General features: G+C 37.7%; 2 protein-coding genes across 4 annotated transcripts; one reads left to right on the top strand and one right to left on the bottom strand.

Moving 5' to 3' along the window:
* The first annotated feature begins 9 nt into the window (after positions 1-9).
* On the top strand, positions 10-14689 carry LOC111340128 (putative pre-mRNA-splicing factor ATP-dependent RNA helicase PRP1). Of its 3 annotated transcripts, none has more exons than XR_016001283.1 (13): positions 10-216; positions 1961-2150; positions 3060-3244; positions 4445-4577; positions 6873-7118; positions 8298-8552; positions 8889-9147; positions 9324-9515; positions 9615-9737; positions 10876-11066; positions 12148-12276; positions 12837-12955; positions 13932-14689. XR_016001283.1 is itself a non-coding variant. In XM_088760217.1 (13 exons), exons 1-13 carry the CDS (start codon positions 137-139, stop codon positions 14035-14037), a joined length of 2130 nt encoding a protein of 709 aa, XP_088616343.1. In that variant the 5' UTR covers positions 14-136; the 3' UTR covers positions 14038-14689. The 3 variants fall into 3 exon arrangements, 2 of the variants coding, with proteins under 2 accessions (XP_088616343.1, XP_088616345.1); XM_088760217.1 differs by having other exon boundaries at positions 14-216; positions 12226-12276; XM_088760219.1 differs by lacking the exon at positions 9324-9515 and having other exon boundaries at positions 14-216; positions 12226-12276.
* On the bottom strand, positions 13081-19406 carry LOC111340112 (uroporphyrinogen-III synthase). Its single transcript, XM_088760295.1, has 9 exons — positions 19136-19406; positions 18614-18722; positions 18273-18344; positions 17998-18072; positions 17756-17833; positions 17049-17132; positions 15963-16048; positions 15022-15114; positions 13081-14905 (listed from the first exon to the last, which is right to left on the bottom strand). The coding sequence occupies exons 1-9, from the start codon at positions 19199-19201 to the stop codon at positions 14774-14776; spliced, it is 795 nt and encodes a 264-aa protein (XP_088616421.1). The 5' UTR covers positions 19202-19406; the 3' UTR covers positions 13081-14773.
* Between the last annotated feature and the right edge of the window lie 986 nt (positions 19407-20392).

Here is a 20392-nt window from a genome sequence, read left to right as displayed (position 1 = left end):
GGGATAACGAGATCAAAACGCGTGTCTTTTGCATTTCCTTGGTCGGCAAACTTCGATGGAAATCTCAGTGGCGCTTGTGTTAATATAACAGTTAGAGAACGTTTATAGGAATATTTGACTTTGATGTCCCTGCAAGATGTCGAAAAGGAGGTTAGATGTCGATGGGAACTCATCCAACTCGTTAACTACCGCGAAAAGGATTAAGGAGGAGTTGAGGTAGGCTGTGATACATATGTAAAGGACAGCTTTTCAGTTTTGAATATCGCCGAGCTTAAATTAATCTGCAGCTGGTTTTGGTACAGAGACTGAAATAAATCTATCTCTTCGATCACAGCCTTCCTCAGGAAGGCAGTGCTCTGGAAATATTTGAATCACAGCTTATCTGGTTTAATTGTGGCCGTTTCTCGAATCTGCACAGCTGTGAAATTATTATGCAAGACGGTATTTTCCAAATCTCGAAATCATAATTGATTTCGCAGGAGGTTCCCTTGTGTTATATATACTTAAGGCTAGAAAATTTTGGAAACGATTTTCTTGAATTGCTGTCTAAATTTGTTTTCGAATTGATTACTATTCGCGCGATAGAGAACACCTACACTGTAAGACATCGAATTCCCCTCTCGTGGTTTTATTAACTCTAGTCTGAAAACTCACGTTAGGTCGATTAAATTCATACGTCGAGGCTTTCACTGGATTAACAGGATAAAATTCTTTGCTTTAAGACAAACAAAAAATGAAAAGGACAAAAACAAAAATTTGAAAAAAAAAAAAAATCAATACATGTAGATAAGGAATTATTTTACAGTCAGAATGTCACAAGAAACTTCCAGTAATTCAGGCGATAGTTAGGTGAGACACGGAGAAATTACATGCCTATACAAGTGGTGTTGGAGCTTTTTACTTGCCTTGGATGGATAATTGTTTCTGTGGCTTTGTGTAACACATACTTGTGAGTGGCTGCTACCCTTCCCTTTCTTCCTGAGGCAAGTGTTTTGTGTCAATTTACTTGATCTTCAGCTGTTTTATTGGTGGGATGTTGTAGAGGTGGATGTCACTCATTTGGTTTTCACAGTCACTTGCTGTATCTGGTAGCCTGGCATTACGTTTCCTTAAATTTACTTTTCCATTGCCTTATAAGTAGTGTTCATCACTGTGAAGTTCCTTCTCTTATCCTTAAATTATTCCTTAGTTCATATGTATGATTTTCATTTATTCATAGTCATTTACAAACCAAAGTGTTAGGTAACCAGCATACTGCTTTAAACATAGGAACACTTAGACGCTGAGATCCAAATCCCTGAACAATTGCTTTGATTCTCTGGCTTAATATATAAAATACACAAGAAACTATAATAAATTATATAAACAAAATAAAAGTTTCTTACTAAAGAAATCCACATTGCTGACTCATAATACGCGTATGTAAGTGTCAAAGAGGTGTTGTAAACTGTCCATAGCATCTTAGTGATTTTGTTATTGTACTGCAATGGTGTAAGGCAAACAAAAAATTGTAGAATCTTTAATATTGTCACTGTCATTCCATAAAACATCAAACCTAAACTTAAAAATGAGCTTATTGAAGTGAATTTATGAGTGCAAAGGTTGGTGCAGGCGAGTTGGTACCAGGACAGGGCTTGATACTAATGGTAGCCCGCTAGCCACAGACTACAGTAGAAATTCAGTTTTGAAAAGTGGTTTTTGATTTCCACATGCCAGTTTGGCAGTAAACAAACTGAAATTATCAAAACATCTAAGATGTCACTAGTCACTTGGCTAGTAAGTTGAAAAGTTAGTGTCAAAAATGCAAGCCCTGCCAGGGAGAAATGGGTGGATACCGTAAACCTTCCCACCCCTTAAATCTAGAATGATTCAATAGAAAATTCTCTCTGACCTATTGTCAGAAGTATAATTTATATACACTATACCTCCTGATGCATTTTGGTCTCTTTTCTGTTGGTAGTAATCCAAGCAATCTTCGTGGAAAGATCAATCCTTTCAATGGGAAGCTATTCTCAGACAAATATTTTGACATTCTCAAGAAGAGAATCGAGCTACCAGTATGGGAATACAGAGAAAAATTCATGGAAACCATGAAGGAAAAACAAGCTTTTGTTCTTGTTGGCGAGACTGGATCTGGTAAAACAACCCAGGTAATAGTTACATGTACCAGTATTTATTTTGCTTTGACAAAGGGCAAACACTTGAAACCCTTTACGGTGAGCATTTTGCATTATCAACCAATGTAATAACACTAAATTATCTTAGTAGTTTATTAGAAGTTGGGTTAAATTGTACTCCTTATCAGATGAGCTGTGGTTGGGGAAATTTGAGGAATCAGAGACTGTAAATATTTGGAAGAATTCAGGCTTCAGTTGGGTGTAACGGATGCCTACTACATGTAGATACTAGTTACTGTTGGTACAAATTCCAGCTGAGCTGCTGTGTGAAGCTAGTTAAGGGAAGTGAGGTACATTTTAGCAGATATTTTTTCCTTGTTCCTTGTAAATATAGTAGGGTCTCAACTGTTGTTTGTTGTAAACTAAGTGTTTACCATGCATGCAAACAAAGTAAGTCTGTTCAGGTTTTTGGATTGAAGAGCACTCGATCACCATTTCCTCTCAGGCAATTTTTTTTTTTTTTTTATTCTATATAGTTCCACTCTCTCTTTGCAGGGCTCAGCACTAACTTTTCAACTTACTAGCCAAGTGGCTGGTGACATCTTAGATGTTACGACAATGTCAGTTCGTTTACTAGCCAAACTGGCTAGTGGAAACCGAAAACCACCACCCAAAACTGAATTTCTACTAGTCTGTGGCTAGTGGGCTACCATTAGTGTCCAGCCCTACCTTGGCAGTGTAACAGACACTTTATTTTAGTACTATGAAATAGTAATCATTAGGATCAACTTGTTTCTCACGATTACAGGCAGATAATACACGTAAGACTAAGTATTCCTAGTCTGTGTATTGTCTTGTATGTTGCATTGTTTTGCATTGCTGTAAGTGTAGTTTGTAGTGAAAAAAGAAAAACAATTTTGACAAACTTTTTTACTTTTGTAGATTCCACAGTGGTGTCTTGAAACTCGCATTGACAAACGCAAGTGTGTGGCTTGTACGCAGCCCAGGAGGGTTGCTGCCATGAGTGTTGCCCAGCGTGTAGCTGACGAATTGGATGTCACCATAGGTCAGGAGGTTGGGTACACAATCCGATTTGAAGATTGCACTAGTCCTCGCACTATATTGAAGTAAGGAAGACAAAGTCAATTTCATCCTTAACTCTGTAACTTCCAAGATCTGATTGTTGATTCTTACGTCTAGCTGCGTAATATTTCCTTGTTACCATATTTATTCACTTATAAGGCACACCATATTTGACAAGAAAATATGCTTGTTTGATCAAAATTTGCTCAAAACTTGGGGTGTGTCTTATAACCAATTTTTTTCGTGCAACAAAATCTTAAGATCACAATTTTTAGCAGAACTTATAGTTACAAAAATGTGAGAAGAACACAAATTGTTGGTCATTAAACATTTTAGATCTGGTTGTTATAAAAAGAACTAGGGTGGCCCTGAAAAGAGCTGTTGTGGTGATTGTGAAAGAACGGTTTCTTATACGGCCTCCGTCAGATGACCACGAAACTAATCGCACCCAAGCAGGGCTTTTTGTTCTGATATGTAGCAAAGATTGCGTGTAATCCAATCCTTTATTCCTATGAATTAAAAAGGAATACTTCTTTTAGAATAACTTCAAAAGATTAACAACAAAAGCAAACTTTTACTGCAAAAGCAAACAAATGGAAATTTGCATACGTTCTTAACAGCACAGGCTCAGTAACATGATATCCATGAGTACAAAACAATCGTTTGAACAACGTTTCAAATTCCTCAAATCGTGTTTGTGTCGCTCGCTCGAAAAGTTCCTTCTCTGAATAAACAATGTAGCGATAACACTTACCCTTTTCATCTATCCAGCCTTTTTTGTGCACTGAAACTTGCATCCTCTGTGGCGTGTTGATATTCAGTTGTCAAACTGGGAATTTTTCGCCATTTGCTTTCACTGCCAAAGCAACCGTGAAACTTTTTCAGATCCATCACACCTTTTGTTAACTCTCAACCTTTTGGTGCCTCTTGTAACCAAGTATTTTCACAAAACTTTCCATTTGGGAACTTGGATGGACTAAGTTGCCAAGTTTGGGGTGCGTCTTATAACTAAGTGCATCTTATAACCGATTAAATACAGCAATTAAGTATTTAGGAGAATTTGGTTAGGTCAAAAGGAAAATCAGTAGTGGGGGTAGAACGTTAAAAAACAGGAAGGAAGGAAGAGGGTGTGAGAAAATGCAATTTAAGGTTTAAGTTTGGACTTAAGCTCTGTCTCAGATGTCTGAACAAATGAGATAATTATTCCTGACTGTAATTTAAAGCTCATTTTAATTTGTTTCCAGGTACATGACAGATGGTATGTTGTTGCGTGAGGCTATGACTGATCCTCTACTCGATCGTTATGCAGTCATTCTTCTTGATGAGGCTCACGAGAGAACTCTTGCTACTGATATTCTCATGGGTCTACTGAAAGAGGTACAGTGTGTGCATGCATCTAGAGATTTCATATTCTTCTTACAAGAACTATAGGCAACAAAACGGTTGACACATTGACCTATTGAACCCGCCCATTACTTCATGGTCAATCTCTTTTGCCCTAACTGTAAGTTATGTGGTAATCGCTTCCCCCCAAGTAATTTTTCATCATCAGGGCTCAACACTAATGGTAGCCCATTAGCTACAGACTGGTAGAAATTCAGTTTTGGCTAGTGGTTTTTGATTTCCACCTGCCAGTTTAACTGGTAAGCAAGCTGAAGTTGTCACAAAATCAAAGATGTCACTAGCAACTTGGCTAGTTAGTTGAAAAGTTGAGGTCAAGCCCTGATCTTGCTATTGTCAGTGATATTTTTGCTACAAATAGGCAACTTTGAATTAGGGAAGGGGTGCTTTCAGTGATTTGCAGTGTGGTATAGATAGTGGTGTTACTTTAAACATAAGAGAACTGTTTAAACACAAGGGGTCGGTTATTTGTACAAGGTCCTACCAAAAACATGGTTTTAGTCAATCAAGTGGGCCTTAGGTTTCCCTTCAAATGGATCAAGTTAACTAAATACATGTAAATGTTCTTTCCACTGTCAGCTTTTGACCCTCTTGACACTGTTCACAAAAATACATGTTCAGACAAATAGGTAATTAATTTTGGTAATATGAACTAAGTTGAAATGTAAATTGGCCACCATAAAGAGTTAGAAAACTGATGTTTCAAGGGTTAGCCTTTCATCATTCACTCTGACAAAGGGCTAACACTTGAAATGTCAGCTTTTTAACTCTTTGCGGTGGCCAATTTACATTTCAACTTAGTTGATATTACCAAATTACCTTATTACCCCCACCAATGCGGCACTACAGTTTCTTTAGTAACTTACCCCCTTTGTTGAGATAAATGTGACCAGGCACAGGATTTCGTACACTAACACTTTACCGTTTAACGAATCAATCCGTTTACTATCCGTTTAAAACGGATCATTAAAGCGTTTAAACGCTTTCTTCATCCGTTTAAACGCTTTGCTCATCCGTTTAATGTTTTCGACAAAACGTTTTAACGGTTAACCTATCCGTTTAAAATAAGATACATCCATTTAACGGTTACTTGCATCCATTTAACAAGGAGAGCGAGATCTGTTTTCATGATTATGCAAATTTATTTCGATTGACGTGTACGGCAAAATTTACAAAATCCGTGGCTATCGAGTTTCTTATCTTTTATTTCCATCAATTGAAAGGAAATGGAAATTGCTTTAAAAAAGCTGTAATTACACATTACTTTACGAAATCGAATGCTAGATGAAACATGAGCGAAAGAAAGTTGAGTTTTGTTACATGCGTATGCAAAATTGTTTCGATTAACCGACGGTGAAATCTAAAAAATAAGCAGCATTTCTTAATGTTTTTCACTTGATAGTGCGTTTTCATTTCAGTCAATACATAGAAGAAACAATGTAGGAACATGAAAAAAAAAAAAAAACGACTTTGCTTCTCAACTCTATTTTCTTTCTATCGAGAATGTTCAGTCCACATGGTATGATTGACAGATTGTTTCCTCTGCTTATACAAATTTTCAAACGCATTGTGAGCTCCCCAGGGCGAGACTCGCTCACGGCTCGCTTCACTCGCCAGTGGATAGCTTAATTGCAGGCTAGTGATTTAATTTTACTTAGTTTTCTATCGTTGTCAGTCGAATATTATTAGCATGAAACATCAGTGTTCCGCATGAACAATTCGTATAATTGTTCGCAACAGTTTCTGATCTATATGTGCATGGCTACCCGCCGTTCTTTAGCCGTCCTCATTCGTTCAAGGTTTTTGTCCATCCGTTTAACGTTTTGAGCTATCCATAAAATAATTATAGATGCTGTTCAACCGTTCAACGTTTTAAGCCATCCGTTTATTTTTTTTCTGGGCCGTTTAACGGTTTACGGACTTTGCTCTACTGTTTAACGCTTTGGACTATTCGTTTAAACAGACATGCAAACCGTTTAAACACTCTTACTACCCGTTTACTATCCGTTTACAAACCGTTTATTTTTACCCGTTTAACGGAAAAGCGTTAGTGTACGAAATCCTGTGCCCGGTCACAAATGGTTTGGTGCTAAATTGAAGATAATGTTGAATGCAGTTTTGTTCAACAATGGCTAAAAATTTGTTTAAATAATCAGACCGTGGGGCCTTGTAATAATGATGCTGATTGTACACGTGCAGGTGACAGTGCATTGGTCGGCTGTTACACCTGTAACTTACAGGAGTTGTATAAAATGTGTCGGTTTTCCACAGGTTGTGCGACAGAGACATGACCTTAAGATCATAATCATGAGTGCCACCTTAGATGCTGGGAAATTTCAGGAATATTTTGATGAATGTCCACTCATGACAATCCCTGGACGAACACATCCTGTAGAGATCTTTTACACTCCTGAACCTGAACGAGACTACTTGGAGGCGGCCATTAGAACAGTGGTACAGATTCACATGTGTGAGGAAGTGGAGGGTGACATTTTGTTGTTTCTTACTGGGCAAGAGGTGTGTGTTCAAAGTTCTTGATGCACTGTTGAGTTTAAATTGGCATGTTGTGTTTAATCCTTAAAAACCCTTTGACTCCCAAGATATCATTGGTAACTCTCTCTACTGTCTGTCATACAATTCTTATGATGTCATTTAGGAGAATTTGGTATCTGATCAATTACTGTAATTTCCAGCCGTTTACCTGCATGGCCAATTATTGCATACAGTGAAAAAAAAAGTCAACAGATTACCCGCACTGGTGGATAACCCGCACCTTAAAAGCTAAGGAAATTTGTACAAAACTACTTGACAGAATGCAAATTCATGGCCACATTTTGTGTGAACAAAATAATAATAATCTCTTGATTGATATTTTTCTTTATTCTCATCACTTGTCTTCTTGATATTGTATTGTCATTGTAAGGAGAAATTCTGTCTTGGTCACTCGTGGGAGTTAAAGAGTTAATTAAACTCCTAAGAGTGACAAGCATCTAATTCTCCCAACAATGTCACCCCTGAATCAAACAATAATTTCAAGAGAATATTTAAAATGACCACAACTAAGAAAGCTCTTTGTTTAAAAAAATCTTCATGCTTTGGTGAGCATCTCTTCGAAAAAATTTTTGGATTTGGTCAAATTTTTGTGCTCCGTTGAAGTACAGAAAATCGCATTAAAATCACCACTATTTTGACTCACAACTGCGTTTCAAGGATCAAGAGTCTGGCGACTAATGTGACGTCACTTCGAGAACCCAACAATCTGTATTTCGCGCCATTTTGCACAGTTTACTTGTTATGTTTGGAAGGTTAGATCGATATTGGTCACAAATATGCCGCAGAATGAATCTAGTGCTAGAAAGGCTTTCGCAGGTTGACGTCTGGCGGAGAATTCCTTGAGTGTCTTCTCGAAGTGACGTCACAAGTCTACTCTGCCTAGATCCCAATTTACGTGGTCGTGGTCCATTCGGATCTCAACTTCAACAGGGCATAAAAAAATGAGAATTTAACCAAATCCAACAATTTTTTTGAAGAAATACTTACCAAAGCAGGAAGATTTGAAGGACCATTCATTCCTGAATGACATTTGCAACAAATAGGAGTATTGTATTAATTTTTTGCATTTTATATATATTTTAAACAAAGTTAAACTAAGTTAAAAGTAGCCTTTCAACATTAGACTTTATTCTCTCCATTCAGGAAATTGAAGAAGCATGTAAGAGACTGAAGAAGGAAATTGATAACCTGGGACCTGAAGTAGGCGAGCTCCGCTGCATCCCTCTGTATTCAACTCTTCCTCCACAACAGCAGCAGCGCATCTTTGATGCTGCTCCAGCAAAACGCCCTAATGGTGCCATTGGGCGCAAGTGTGTGGTGTCCACCAACATTGCTGAAACATCTCTTACCATTGATGGTGTGGTGTTTGTTATAGATCCTGGATTTTCCAAGCAGAAGGTCTGTCTTACTTCAGTATTTGATCACTGTCTACTTTTCACAAAGTGTATTTTACTGTTTTTCTTGTCTCTTAACAAGCATGGGACAAAGAAAACCTTCTGAGTTACCTTAAGGAATCCAACCCCAGACCGTTGGATTCAGTGTGCAGGTTTAATTCCTCATGGGGTCTCAGGACTTTTTCTCTGTCCCATGTTTGTGACAAGATCAAAAAATATAAATCGCTTTTTCTTACAAAGCTCAAAAATCTACATCTTTCTAATTCTGCATATATTTTATTCTTCCTTATCAAGGTTGACTGAGTGTAAAGTCATTTTGTCTTTGGTTTTTCTATAATAGGTGTACAATCCCCGTATCCGTGTAGAGTCACTGTTAGTTTCTGCTATATCAAAAGCCAGTTCACAGCAGAGAGCTGGACGTGCTGGTCGTACTCGTCCTGGCAAGTGTTTCAGATTGTACACAGAGAAAGCTTATCAAACTGAAATGCAAGACAATACCTACCCTGAAATCCTGAGGTCCAACCTTGGTACTGTGGTGCTACAGCTGAAGAAGTTGGGCATTGACGACTTGGTGCATTTTGACTTCATGGATCCTCCTGGTAGGTTCAGTGCTTGTGAGGAAGCTGGTACATGTGTATTAGCCCTTGATTTGTGGTGATTCCCAGAAGTGTCATTTCCTAAGGAATAGTTCAAAGTCTTGCAAGTAAAAGGCTGGAATGCGTACAAGCCAAACAAAAAAAGCTAAGATTTCATTCTTTTTTTGTCAATTTGATAGCACCAGAAACTTTGATGAGAGCACTTGAACTGCTGAACTATCTTGGTGCCCTTGATGACAATGGAGACCTCACATCACTGGGCTCCATGATGGCAGAGTTTCCACTTGACCCTCAACTTGCCAAGATGGTGATTGCCAGTTGTGACCATAACTGTTCTAATGAAATTCTCTCCATTACTGCCATGTTATCAGGTATACAGATATCAAGTCAATCTGTTGATTTACTTAAAAATACCTTTTGATAAATTGTTATCATTATAATTTATGAATGATCCTGGCTCTGTCTGTTAGTTCCTCAGGTGTTTATGAGACCAAATGAAGCTAAGAAGGCAGCTGATGAAGCTAAGATGAAGTTTGCTCACATTGATGGAGACCACCTGACCTTACTAAATGTTTACCATGCATACAAACAAAGTGAGTTTGACTTGTAACATGTACTTACATTGATGCCAAGCTTTCTGATGTTGTTGTTTGTACACTGTTAAATTAAAAAGACCACCTACTAATCTTGTCCTCTTAGTCCTTTTTGTACATTATGGAACCTTGTTTTTTTTTTCTCCTTGGGAAACATTTCAATTTAACCTTCCACTACCAAGATCTCATTAAAAAATTCTCCAGACTCTCTGCCACACAATTCTTGTAATGTTAGTTTGGAGAATTTGGCATTGGATCAACTCATGATCCCTTGTTCATATTTTTCTCTATTCTCGTCGCTTGTCTGCTTGTTATTTTATTGAAGCAGGGCTCGAAATTGCGACCAATACAGTGGCATTTGCAACTTAATTTTTATGTTTGCGACTAAAATAAAAAGTAGTAGAATAAAAAGCCAGCAGTCACTACTTTGCCACTATTAAAGCCAAAATGGATAAAGAAATGAAAAATATACTGTCGTGTGCCTTGATTATCATAGAAATTTGAAGATTTAGGGTAAAATTGTACATAATTTATCCACAATGGTGTGCACACAACGCTATTACCTTGATTGGCCGCCATTGCGGCAGTCTCTAATTCATATGTATTGCAGGCTCATATTTTTGTCTGTTAAACCGCTGGATTTTTGCGACTAAAATTCGTGAACTTGCAACTATATTTACGTATCAAGTCACAAAATGGCGACTGAACTTTTCTTTTTTAATTTCGAGCGCTGTGAAGTTATAAGGAAAAATTCTGTTTTGGTCACTCGTGGGAGTGAAAGGATTAAACTTGTTTGTAGATAATCTGACAATTCAGGTTCATGAGTAACATTGCATTACGGTATAATGTACCGGTGCCTCTTTGTTTGAGTTCTAGTGCAGAAGTTGGAGCAGTTTTCTTTCTGCAGTCTCCAGGGATTTTGTGGTAGTTTTGGTCAAGTTTACCCATAATCTCTTCTTTTCCTTCCACTGATCTAATCAGGGTTTACAAGGACCAAGAAAGGGGGCTCATTTTTGGTTGTGAGATTTGCCAGCCTTGGGAAAGGTACTTTGCTATTTTGGGGGCTGGCTTGACACAATCAAAGCCCAAAGATGTCCCAGGCTATTTCAAACAAAACTTTTTTTATCCTTATTTTTAGACCATGATGACACACAGTGGTGTTATGATAATTTTATCCAACATCGTTCTCTCAAATCGGCTGATAATGTGAGACAGCAACTTACCAGAATCATGGACAGGTTCAACCTTGCACGACGTAGCACTGACTTTAACAGTCGTGATTATTATGTGAACATCAGGAAGGCACTGGTGACAGGATTTTTTATGCAGGTACCGTACAAATTTCCAGGCCTAAATTAGAATGGCTTCAACTTCAAAATTGGTTTTGAAATTTAATCAGCATTCACTTGTCCATAACAAAATCCTCTGCAAACTGCATTGAAAGTCCTTTTATAAGGTCTGTCTAAGTACATCATTACTTCAAAGGATTTTTTGTGGGGGAATCAGAAAAAATAGAATACAGGAAGAAAAAGAATACACGAAGAAAAAGTAAGGGCAAACAATGGTTAGAGAAATTCATGGAACTGTAGAAGCATTATGGCAATATGTGCTTATGTCTTTGCTTCCTTTGCCATCAACTTCTATTTTGAATGATGTACCCATATTTTCTTACCAGCCATTCTTAGAAATAGCATTTTTTTTTGTTGTTAAAATAGAAACACTGTATTTCCTCCAATGAATGCCCACACTCTAAAAAGTACCCACCCCTTGAGCATAATGTCAGACAAGCACCTTTCTTGAATATACATCTCCCCCCTTCCCCCCCCCCCCCCCTCTTAAACAGCAGGGATGGAGGGGAAACCTGTTCCAATTTCCCCCTTTTTTTTTAATAACTTTTAAGCTTTGACTAAGTCAGAATCAGTCCAGGAGAGTATGCACCCTCCTTCAAATAAATGCCAAAATTTTAATCAAACACTCAGGAATTTTCAGTTTGAGGAAGTATGGTATGTTGGGTCAGTTATTTTTTTTGTTTAGTTTGCAAAAAAAAAAAAACTCAGTCCTTACTGGCAATCAAACCAGCCTAACCATCATAAGCAACTGAAATTGGTAAGCCTCTATCATATCACATCTATACTGGTCCAAAATTGTATCTAAAGTAAATTTAGGTTTAAAGACACCAGTTAGGGGAACATAGACCTTTTTTTACTTCAGTTCAGTTCCATGTGTTTGAAAATTACATCAGCAATTTGGAAAGTGTAAAAATTATGTTTGGCCACAAAGAGGCACTGTTTTGATACTGCCAACATGACTTTGTGTGCAAATATTTTTAGTACAAAATTTCCTACCAAATGAAGAGTGGTTTAAAAAATGGCATTTGTTCCCCAAACTGATGCAGTAATCTTATTTGAAGTACTTCAGATACTGACCATTAAATCTGTGAATCCTACCTACCCACCCATCCCTCCCACTTAACTGTTCTGATGAGTAGGTGGCTCATTTGGAGAGGTCTGGACACTACCTGACTGTCAAAGACAACCAGGTGAGATATTAACATATTCCCTTTACTTACAGCACAGGATTACTGTATCTAATAATAATAGTACAACACTCTTTTAGCCTTGTTTTCATGTTGTGAAAATCCAAGCCAATCAGCAATTTCACTGTTTCCCAACTGTCCCAGATTTGCTGATGTACTAGGAGATTGACAGATGTCTTTGCCAGATTCTTGGGTACACTGTTTTTCTTTGTGATGAGGAGGTACTGAACCCAAGCAACTAGAGGACTGGCAACAAGCTAAACTATTGACATCACCGACAGTGATAAAAGGAATTTGTCATTATTGTGAAGGATCACTGAGGTGTCAAGCTGAGAGCAGCTAACTCCATGCCAAGGAGCCCTCTTATCTGTGCCCCACTTCAAATGTGTGGCTTCATAGCTCAGTTGTTAGTAGGGCCCAAATAGTACCTGAGAGCAAGTGTGAACTTTCTTCAGGCTTCTTTTCAGTAATTGCAGTTCAACTGCAAGGATCATTTCTTTACTTGATTTTCATCTGTAGCTCACTTGAAATTTCTTTCACTATAATTATTTATCAACTATTAGGTTGTACAACTGCATCCATCAACTTGTTTGGATCACAAGCCTGAGTGGGTGTTGTACAATGAGTTTGTTTTGACCACCAAGAACTACATTCGGACCTGTACAGACATTAAGGCTGACTGGTAAGTTTTGTGGTGCTCAAGGGTTTCCCGATTGTATTGTTTTGGAGTGTTTACACAATAGCCCATTGTGACTGATCTGTAAAATATTGAACATTGCAAGTGCTACAAAAAAATATTCAACTGAATCTTGGTCAAATGCAATTTTCAGCAATTGATGATGTTACCTTTATTTTCCTCAAGGCCTTAGTAGTCTAAGGGCTCTCTTGTTTCTTTATATTGGCCCATGTTTTATGTCAGGTGTCATTTTTTGATATGATGCAAGACCTGTTACAACAGTATCAAGCAAGATGATGTTGTTAATCACACTCAAGCTTTTTTTTTATGGAAGCTCACTTATTGCACCCTAGAGAAGACCCTCTGCTTTGGTCTCGGTCTGTTTAACAAATAGATTCCATGTCACCATGCATCTGTTCAGATAAAGATAACAGATGAAGTCAAAATAGTGGTACGAACAAAGAGTGGAGCTCTAGGCACTGCTGAATGTAACTGAATGTTCTTACCACATTTTCACATCTTCTGTGATCTATGACTGATAAGTCACACTGCAACATGAAATCTGTTTGTTTTGTATAATAAAGAAGAAAAAACTTTCAATTATGATGTCATTGATGTGTCTGCCCTTGAATAGATCAATCATAGTTCAGCTTATTACAGAAAAACCTCGATTTAAAAGTGCCAAGGGACTGGGCATCAAGATTCTGTGGCATACATTTTACTGTAACTTTAGCCGGGCTGAAACTAAAGTATCGTTCGTGATAACCAAGGACTTTGTTACATCGAGGTTCCATTGTATATGAACAAGCTAGATGTACCATGATTGCAGTGGGCTTGAGACAGGAATATATAAGAAAAGTGGATGGAATCAATTAAGCCTATGCATCAGAGACCTTTTGGAAACCTCAGGAGAATCTAGGAACCTCTTCAATGACTATTGTAAGACATTTTCAGAAAGCTTCCTGCTTGATTTTTTTAACAGGTTGGTGAAGATTGCACCCCAGTACTATGACATGAGAAATTTCCCAATGTGTGAAGCCAAGCGAGTATTGGAAAGGATTATAGAGAGGTTACAGAAGAACAGATAAAACTGCAAATGAACTGTCGACAACCTGTGAAAGGAAGAACTTATCAAAAGATCCTTTTTGCTAAGAAAATCATGCCATCATCTGGATTTGGTGCTTTCTAACTAGAAAGTAAAATTAGATATGCCAGTGCTTTTCCTCTGTTTGCTTCTTGAGATCTTTTCTCAGAAGTTTTTTCAGCTAATGACATAAAAACAGTAACATTCAAGCAAAGACTCATAGGCCATCCAAGCATGTTAAACAGTTTGCACCTCCAAATAAAAGCTGCTCCCTAGATCCTTTAGTTGCTGATTTGCAACTTGTTGCTGTACATAGCTTTCAATGTCTTTATCCTGTTAACTTTGTAAATCCAGGTACTGTGGTTTAAGTTCTCTCCTTCAGCTGTCTTAAATAGTCTTGTAAATCAGTAAGTGATTTCATCCACTAGTTAAGTTATTCCCTTTACCTTTTTTTTCTGATAGTTGTGGAGATAAAAGTTAATGGTAAGAAGAGGTTGCATGTTCATTATCTCTTGGCATTCAAGGGTGAAGTAATCAGCTTGCATCAGTTCTACAAACTGGTTTGATTTACAGGTCAGGGATCTTGAATGGAACCTTTCCCACGCCTTGTTATATGAAACATTTGAAAAATTGCTTAATAAAATCCAAGGAACAAAGTTTCATTGTGTTGTTATTTTCAGCTGTTTGAAAGGAAGACCTTTGGGAAAACTGCAGATACCCAGAACTAATTTAAGCAGCGGTTATTGGTCTCCATCATAGGCTTGCACCACACATTTTGCCAGACAGTGGGCATTGGGTTGTTCAGAAACTGCACACACTTTCCAACCTTTATTCTTCATTGTGTCTGCAGTTGTTTTACCAATTGCAACGAGCTGTAAAAATAAAACCATTACAAGGTTGATAGTCAAAACTTCATTGTGACATCATTTGGTTAATAGGGGGGCAGGGGAGAATGTAGATAGTTGTAAATGAAATAAGAATTATTTACTTTCACTTTATCCCATTCCTCACTGCCAGAAAGAATATCTTGTGTGAAGTTAACTCCCGATGGACTGAAGAATACAGCATACGATGGAACACCCTGAAATGAAATAGTTATAAGTTTCAGAATATTCTGGAAAAGCAAACTAAAAGTTTATGTTCCATCTCCTCCAACTATGAATTTTTTTTCACTTAACCCTGTAACACCCCAGTATGATGCAGATAGAATAATAATAATAATACCTTTTATTGATATAGCACTCATATCCTGAGCTCATGGCACTTTACAACACTGTGTGGGGGAATTTTACCAGACTGCTAAGCAGTTTACAATCAAATAAAGGTGAATTTAACAGATGCCCCCTCCCCCCAATTCTCAGTAAACAGGCCAGTAGACCACATCACAGTAATCTCGTGAGTGGGTTCTTTAACGTCCCCTGCCTAACCAAATTAACTAATTACTAGATGCAGGAGATGGGACCTATGGCTTATTCGTCCTTATCCATCCTTATCCGTCCTTATCCGAGAAGACTAGAATGTCTATCCATTTCTTGATGTTATAGAAAGGTAGCACATTCTCCACAGTTATTTTAAAACCCTGAGTGTTGGTCCGGCCGGGGCTTGAACCCTCAACCTCCCGCACAACAGTTCGGCACTTAACCAATTGAACTAACCAGGAGGCTCAGACAATCAAGCAAACAAGTAGTGAGGATATGGAAAACCAGCCATTATATCAGTTGATCCAAAATGAAATTCTTCAAACTCACATCATAAAAATTGTGAGACAACCACCAAAGAGAATTTAGATTGAGATCTTGAGAGTGAATGGATTCATTGGAATTAATTTTGCTCGATTGTGCAGTTTAGTGTTTAATAACTCTTCCATTGTTACTGCAAGTGCTGTTATATTTCTTCAAGTGATGTACCTTGGAACCCAAAACAAATTACCTGCTTCTTCATTAACTCATCCAACAAATGCTTAACATTGGGATCAGCACATGTACAGTATACGTGAATGCTATCAAGTCCTATTCCTGCAACATCAAGAAATGAACAGCATGTGGTTTTCAGAAGCCTTAACCACTGGCAAGCCTTTTTTCAAAGTGGAAGGCCTCCTCCCTTTTTTGGTTTTAGTGCTTGCAGTTAGCTTTGACTTCTTGGTGAGGGCTTTTGTGGGTTACTAATCAATGGAAGCCAAACTTATGGCAGCCAGCCCACATTGAAAGAAAATAATTATTAAGGCTACTTCAACACTTTGTCTTCCAACATGAATATCCATGTTCTCCTTAATGTTCTCTAATACATTTTCTCTGTTGCTAACAGGGAGAATTTGTCCACCAACAAGACATTTCTTGTTTCTGATCATTTCCCTTATTCTCAAAACCACAATGTTTGTTTCAGTAGTGATACAGTAAGAAGAAACTAGATGCCAATCACTCTTACAGGGCTCAGAAAGACCTTTTGAACTAACTAGCCAGTGGCTACTGACAACTTAGATGTTACAATAATTTCAGTTTGTTTACTAGCCAAACTGACCAGTGGACATCGAAAACCACTTGCCAAAACTGAATTTCTACTTGTCTGTGGATTCATTTGGCTACCGTTAGTGTAGAGCCCTATATTAGGAATAAAAGGGTTAATCAGGTACTAATGGTGATCCATGACTGAAAGAGGAAGAAAGGAGGCTAAGAGTATGTGCCACTCTGCTCCTTTCTTTGTAAGGGAAAAGAGATAATTCATGAAAAAGCATCAACTAAAGATGCTTGGGAAATGTGGGGGGGAGGGGGGGCAGTGTTGTCCCATCTACTCCTCCCATGTTCAAGACTACTTCATAAACAACCCAGTCTCCTCCAAAGAAGAAGTATAAAATCTGATTGGCTCAATCACTTTTCTGCTACCACTACCCATTATAGCTCTTCTTCTTGTGGAAAAAGAAACCACTAGAAAGTATCATCTTAGCAAGTTGCAAAAGGTTTGCAGGTAGTGAAAGGTTGAAGATGGAATAAAACCCTGTTCTCCCTACCAATAGTGTACCTGCTTTAGCCATTGCAGTGGGTATTGCCTCTCTTCTTAAATTACCACAAGGAAACAACAGTGCTTTACTGTCTGGTGTGAAAGCTATGTAGAGAATAAATAAACATTAAAATAATTATTTCAATCAATTTTTTTTTCGATCATCAAATTGATAAAGGAAATTAAAAAATGGATAGAGGTCATCATCAGAGTCAAGTGGAGAGTTGTTGTCAGTTGTGTGTCGCAAGTTTAGTTTGAGCTAACTGATTGGTCAGCAGACTTGATGTTATTGGCTTAAAGACTCAAGTGCTAGAAGTCAAACATGACTGGTCAGTTTTGATCCATTGGTAATGTTAGGTTGTTCAGAACAATAGAAAATAACATCATGGCTGAACTAACAATCAGTATAAACAAAGCAAACTCAAATACACTCGGCTGAAAACAACTCACTTGACTTGATCTGGAGATGACTTCTGCTCAGGTTGTCGAAATGTCAGTCACCACTACCTACAACAGTCCTTCTCAAGATTACGCTCACCCAGATGATCAAACTAGATGATCACATGCTACCCCCAGGTGTATGCCAATTGCGATCCATATGTCAAAGAAAGAAGCCATAGATGTAGAGTATTTAGAGAACATCATAAAAAGTCATTTCCATTGCATAATCAAATTGGAAAAGAATTCTAGAAAAATATGAAGTGTGTGAAACACATTGTAATCCATACACTGAAGAATGAAAGGAACAAGGGCTTCTGCACTCCCTGCACCATCTCCTGTACACTGCAATCCTAGATTGTCCCTGACTAAAAGATAAAAAAAAAAGATTGGTCCCAACTATTCAAATTGCAGCAAAAGATCTCATGCATGCAGCTTTAAATTAGTTCAATCTCCTTCCAAATCACTGTTGATGCTGATGAGATGATGTCAATGACTTAAGCCACCACAAGCATTGTAAAATCACACTAACCTGCTTGGGCTGTAGCTTTTCCAACTGCGAATATTGGTTTCTCTTTCCACAATTTTGCCAACTTATGAATCCAAACTAGGGAGAGAAAATTGTTAATAAAAGTGCCAAACTGGAAGAAAGTGAATGAAACAATGTAATGATTAGCTTTTTACTTAATTAGCTAGCCTTCTTCTTATTTAAATAATGTATAAACTAAATACACGACCCTTCAAGCTGTTAGCTTCAATTATTATCGAGTTTAAATAAAGGTCTTATCTCATCTTATGTACACCAACCTTCCTGTGACACGAAGTTAGCCACACAGAGTTCCATGGCCTCCACTGCACGCTGGCTTGTTACAACCATACCTGTAGCAATCATTTGCAAGTGGATTGGTAATTGACTGTTTTGTAACAGAGATTTCTAAAAAGGGGGTGGGAAGGAGAAAAAGGAGAGAAACTGCATTCCCAGACTCAATGATACTAATTACACAGAATACTTCCCTCAAACAAGAAGATTCTATGTTGTCAAGAATTCTGCATTAGAGTCTGAGGATTCGAATTTCTCTGGTATATGATACTTTATAAACACCCTGTCAATTAAGAGAGAGAAAATAATGTTTGTGAGGGTACTATACCTCCATATCTATTTGGATCCTGGAGTTTTTGACTGAGTTCTTCTTGATTGTCAAACTTGAATGAAAGGACAGGAATTGAAAATGGTGCCAGTCCCTGCATTGACAACTCCTGCCAAAAAGACAAAATAATTCTGAAAATAGTTCAGAATGCACAATAAGCGGATGCTTCACCCGTTAAACCTCTAAAACTGACTGACCAGCATCTAATTTCTCCTTACAAATAATATCACCCCTGAATCACACATTAAGGGCACGAGAATTAAGGAAATGATCACCAATTAAAGAAGCTCTTGATTGTTAAACAAATTCTCCTTTTCAGCACCTTATAAAATTTATAGAGAGCAGTGTGGAGAATAAGCTTTACGATGTCAGGGAGTCAAGAGTTGAGGTCACTAGAACAAAGGACATGATCTCTAGAGAAGCTCTTGATTATTTGGAAAATTCTCCTTGTCTGCACCCGAAGAAAAGTATAGAGATTTTAGGGTGAAAACGGTTATGCCAATCTTCAAAGCGTTACCTCACCTTGTGGTATTCATCTTCTTTTGGCGGTGAAGTGGGTGATCGAAATAACACAATGACTTGAGCCATAACTCGATGCAGTTCTTGAATAACAACGTTTCATCCAAGAATTTAACTTGAAATATATTAAGTGGAAATCTTTCTGCAAATTAATCTTTTTTCTTTCGTTTCTTAACTCTGCTTTGAACAGGAAAACATAGTTAAAGTAACTGGGAATTCTTTTGTTGTGGCGTCCGCCATTTTGTTTTCGGAGGGCCGAGAGAAGCTGAAACCTAATCTGGAAAAGAAAGTGAAAATCTGGAAATCTGGAAATCTAGAAATCTGGAAATCTGGAAATTTGGAAATTTAAAAAATCTGGAAATCGAGAAATCTTGTTAAAGAAGTAATTTAGACGTTACTCGTAACATTTCCCTGTAGTGCGCATAGAAATCAGAGGATTTTTTCGAAAGTGAATGAGGGAGCAGCTACCAAGAAGTGTGTCCACTAATTTTCTCCCAATTTCGGAATTCAAACTCCTGTCTTTGACACATAAAAACTATATTCACAAAAGAAATCTTTTCCATAACTTATTTGAAAAACAGAAGGTCTCAGTCATGACAAGAAATATGTTCAAATCTTTTCCTTAACAGCAACTGATATATCCGTAAAAATAATCAGAAACTTTTGGCAGATATTCAGTATACTGTCTGAGGAAACATTTTACACCATTCAGTGACATCTATCGGGCATATTTAATATACATTAGAGTGGTCAAGAAGTCATGAGAAAGAAATGTTCATTGTGTAAATGACAATCGCCAGCTCAGTAATATTTTGGGAAAAAAATGGTACGAGAGGATACTCAACGTTAATGGAGATTTCTGTTATGTAATTGCAGGAACGGTACGATTTTGGCTCCAGGAAGAGAATCCAGTCACGGAATTTGTTTACATTGGGGATAAACTCTCTGGAAGTCACTTTCAGATTGACCTTAAACCCATATTTGCATTTGTCCACAGAGATGGCGTCAAAGCACTGATTCGTGGAAGTAACATTGACCATTACAATAACAGATGCTGCTGGGAGAAAAGCATTATTATAGATGGGAACTCTATTTAAAATGATGCGGCATGTAACTAACATGAAAATTTCTCCATCGATTTCACAAAACAGGAATGACAACTGAAGCTGTAGAAACGGAATATGAATTGCCTAAACAATAGATCAAGTGATGAGATGTAAGCGCTAGCAAGTTAAACATGATATAATTAAGGTTGTAACT

This window comes from Stylophora pistillata, chromosome 1 (assembly GCF_964205215.1).
Source record: "Stylophora pistillata chromosome 1, jaStyPist1.2, whole genome shotgun sequence".
NCBI classification, from domain to species: domain Eukaryota; kingdom Metazoa; phylum Cnidaria; class Anthozoa; order Scleractinia; family Pocilloporidae; genus Stylophora; species Stylophora pistillata.
This window is presented reverse-complemented; position numbering and strand designations above follow the sequence as displayed.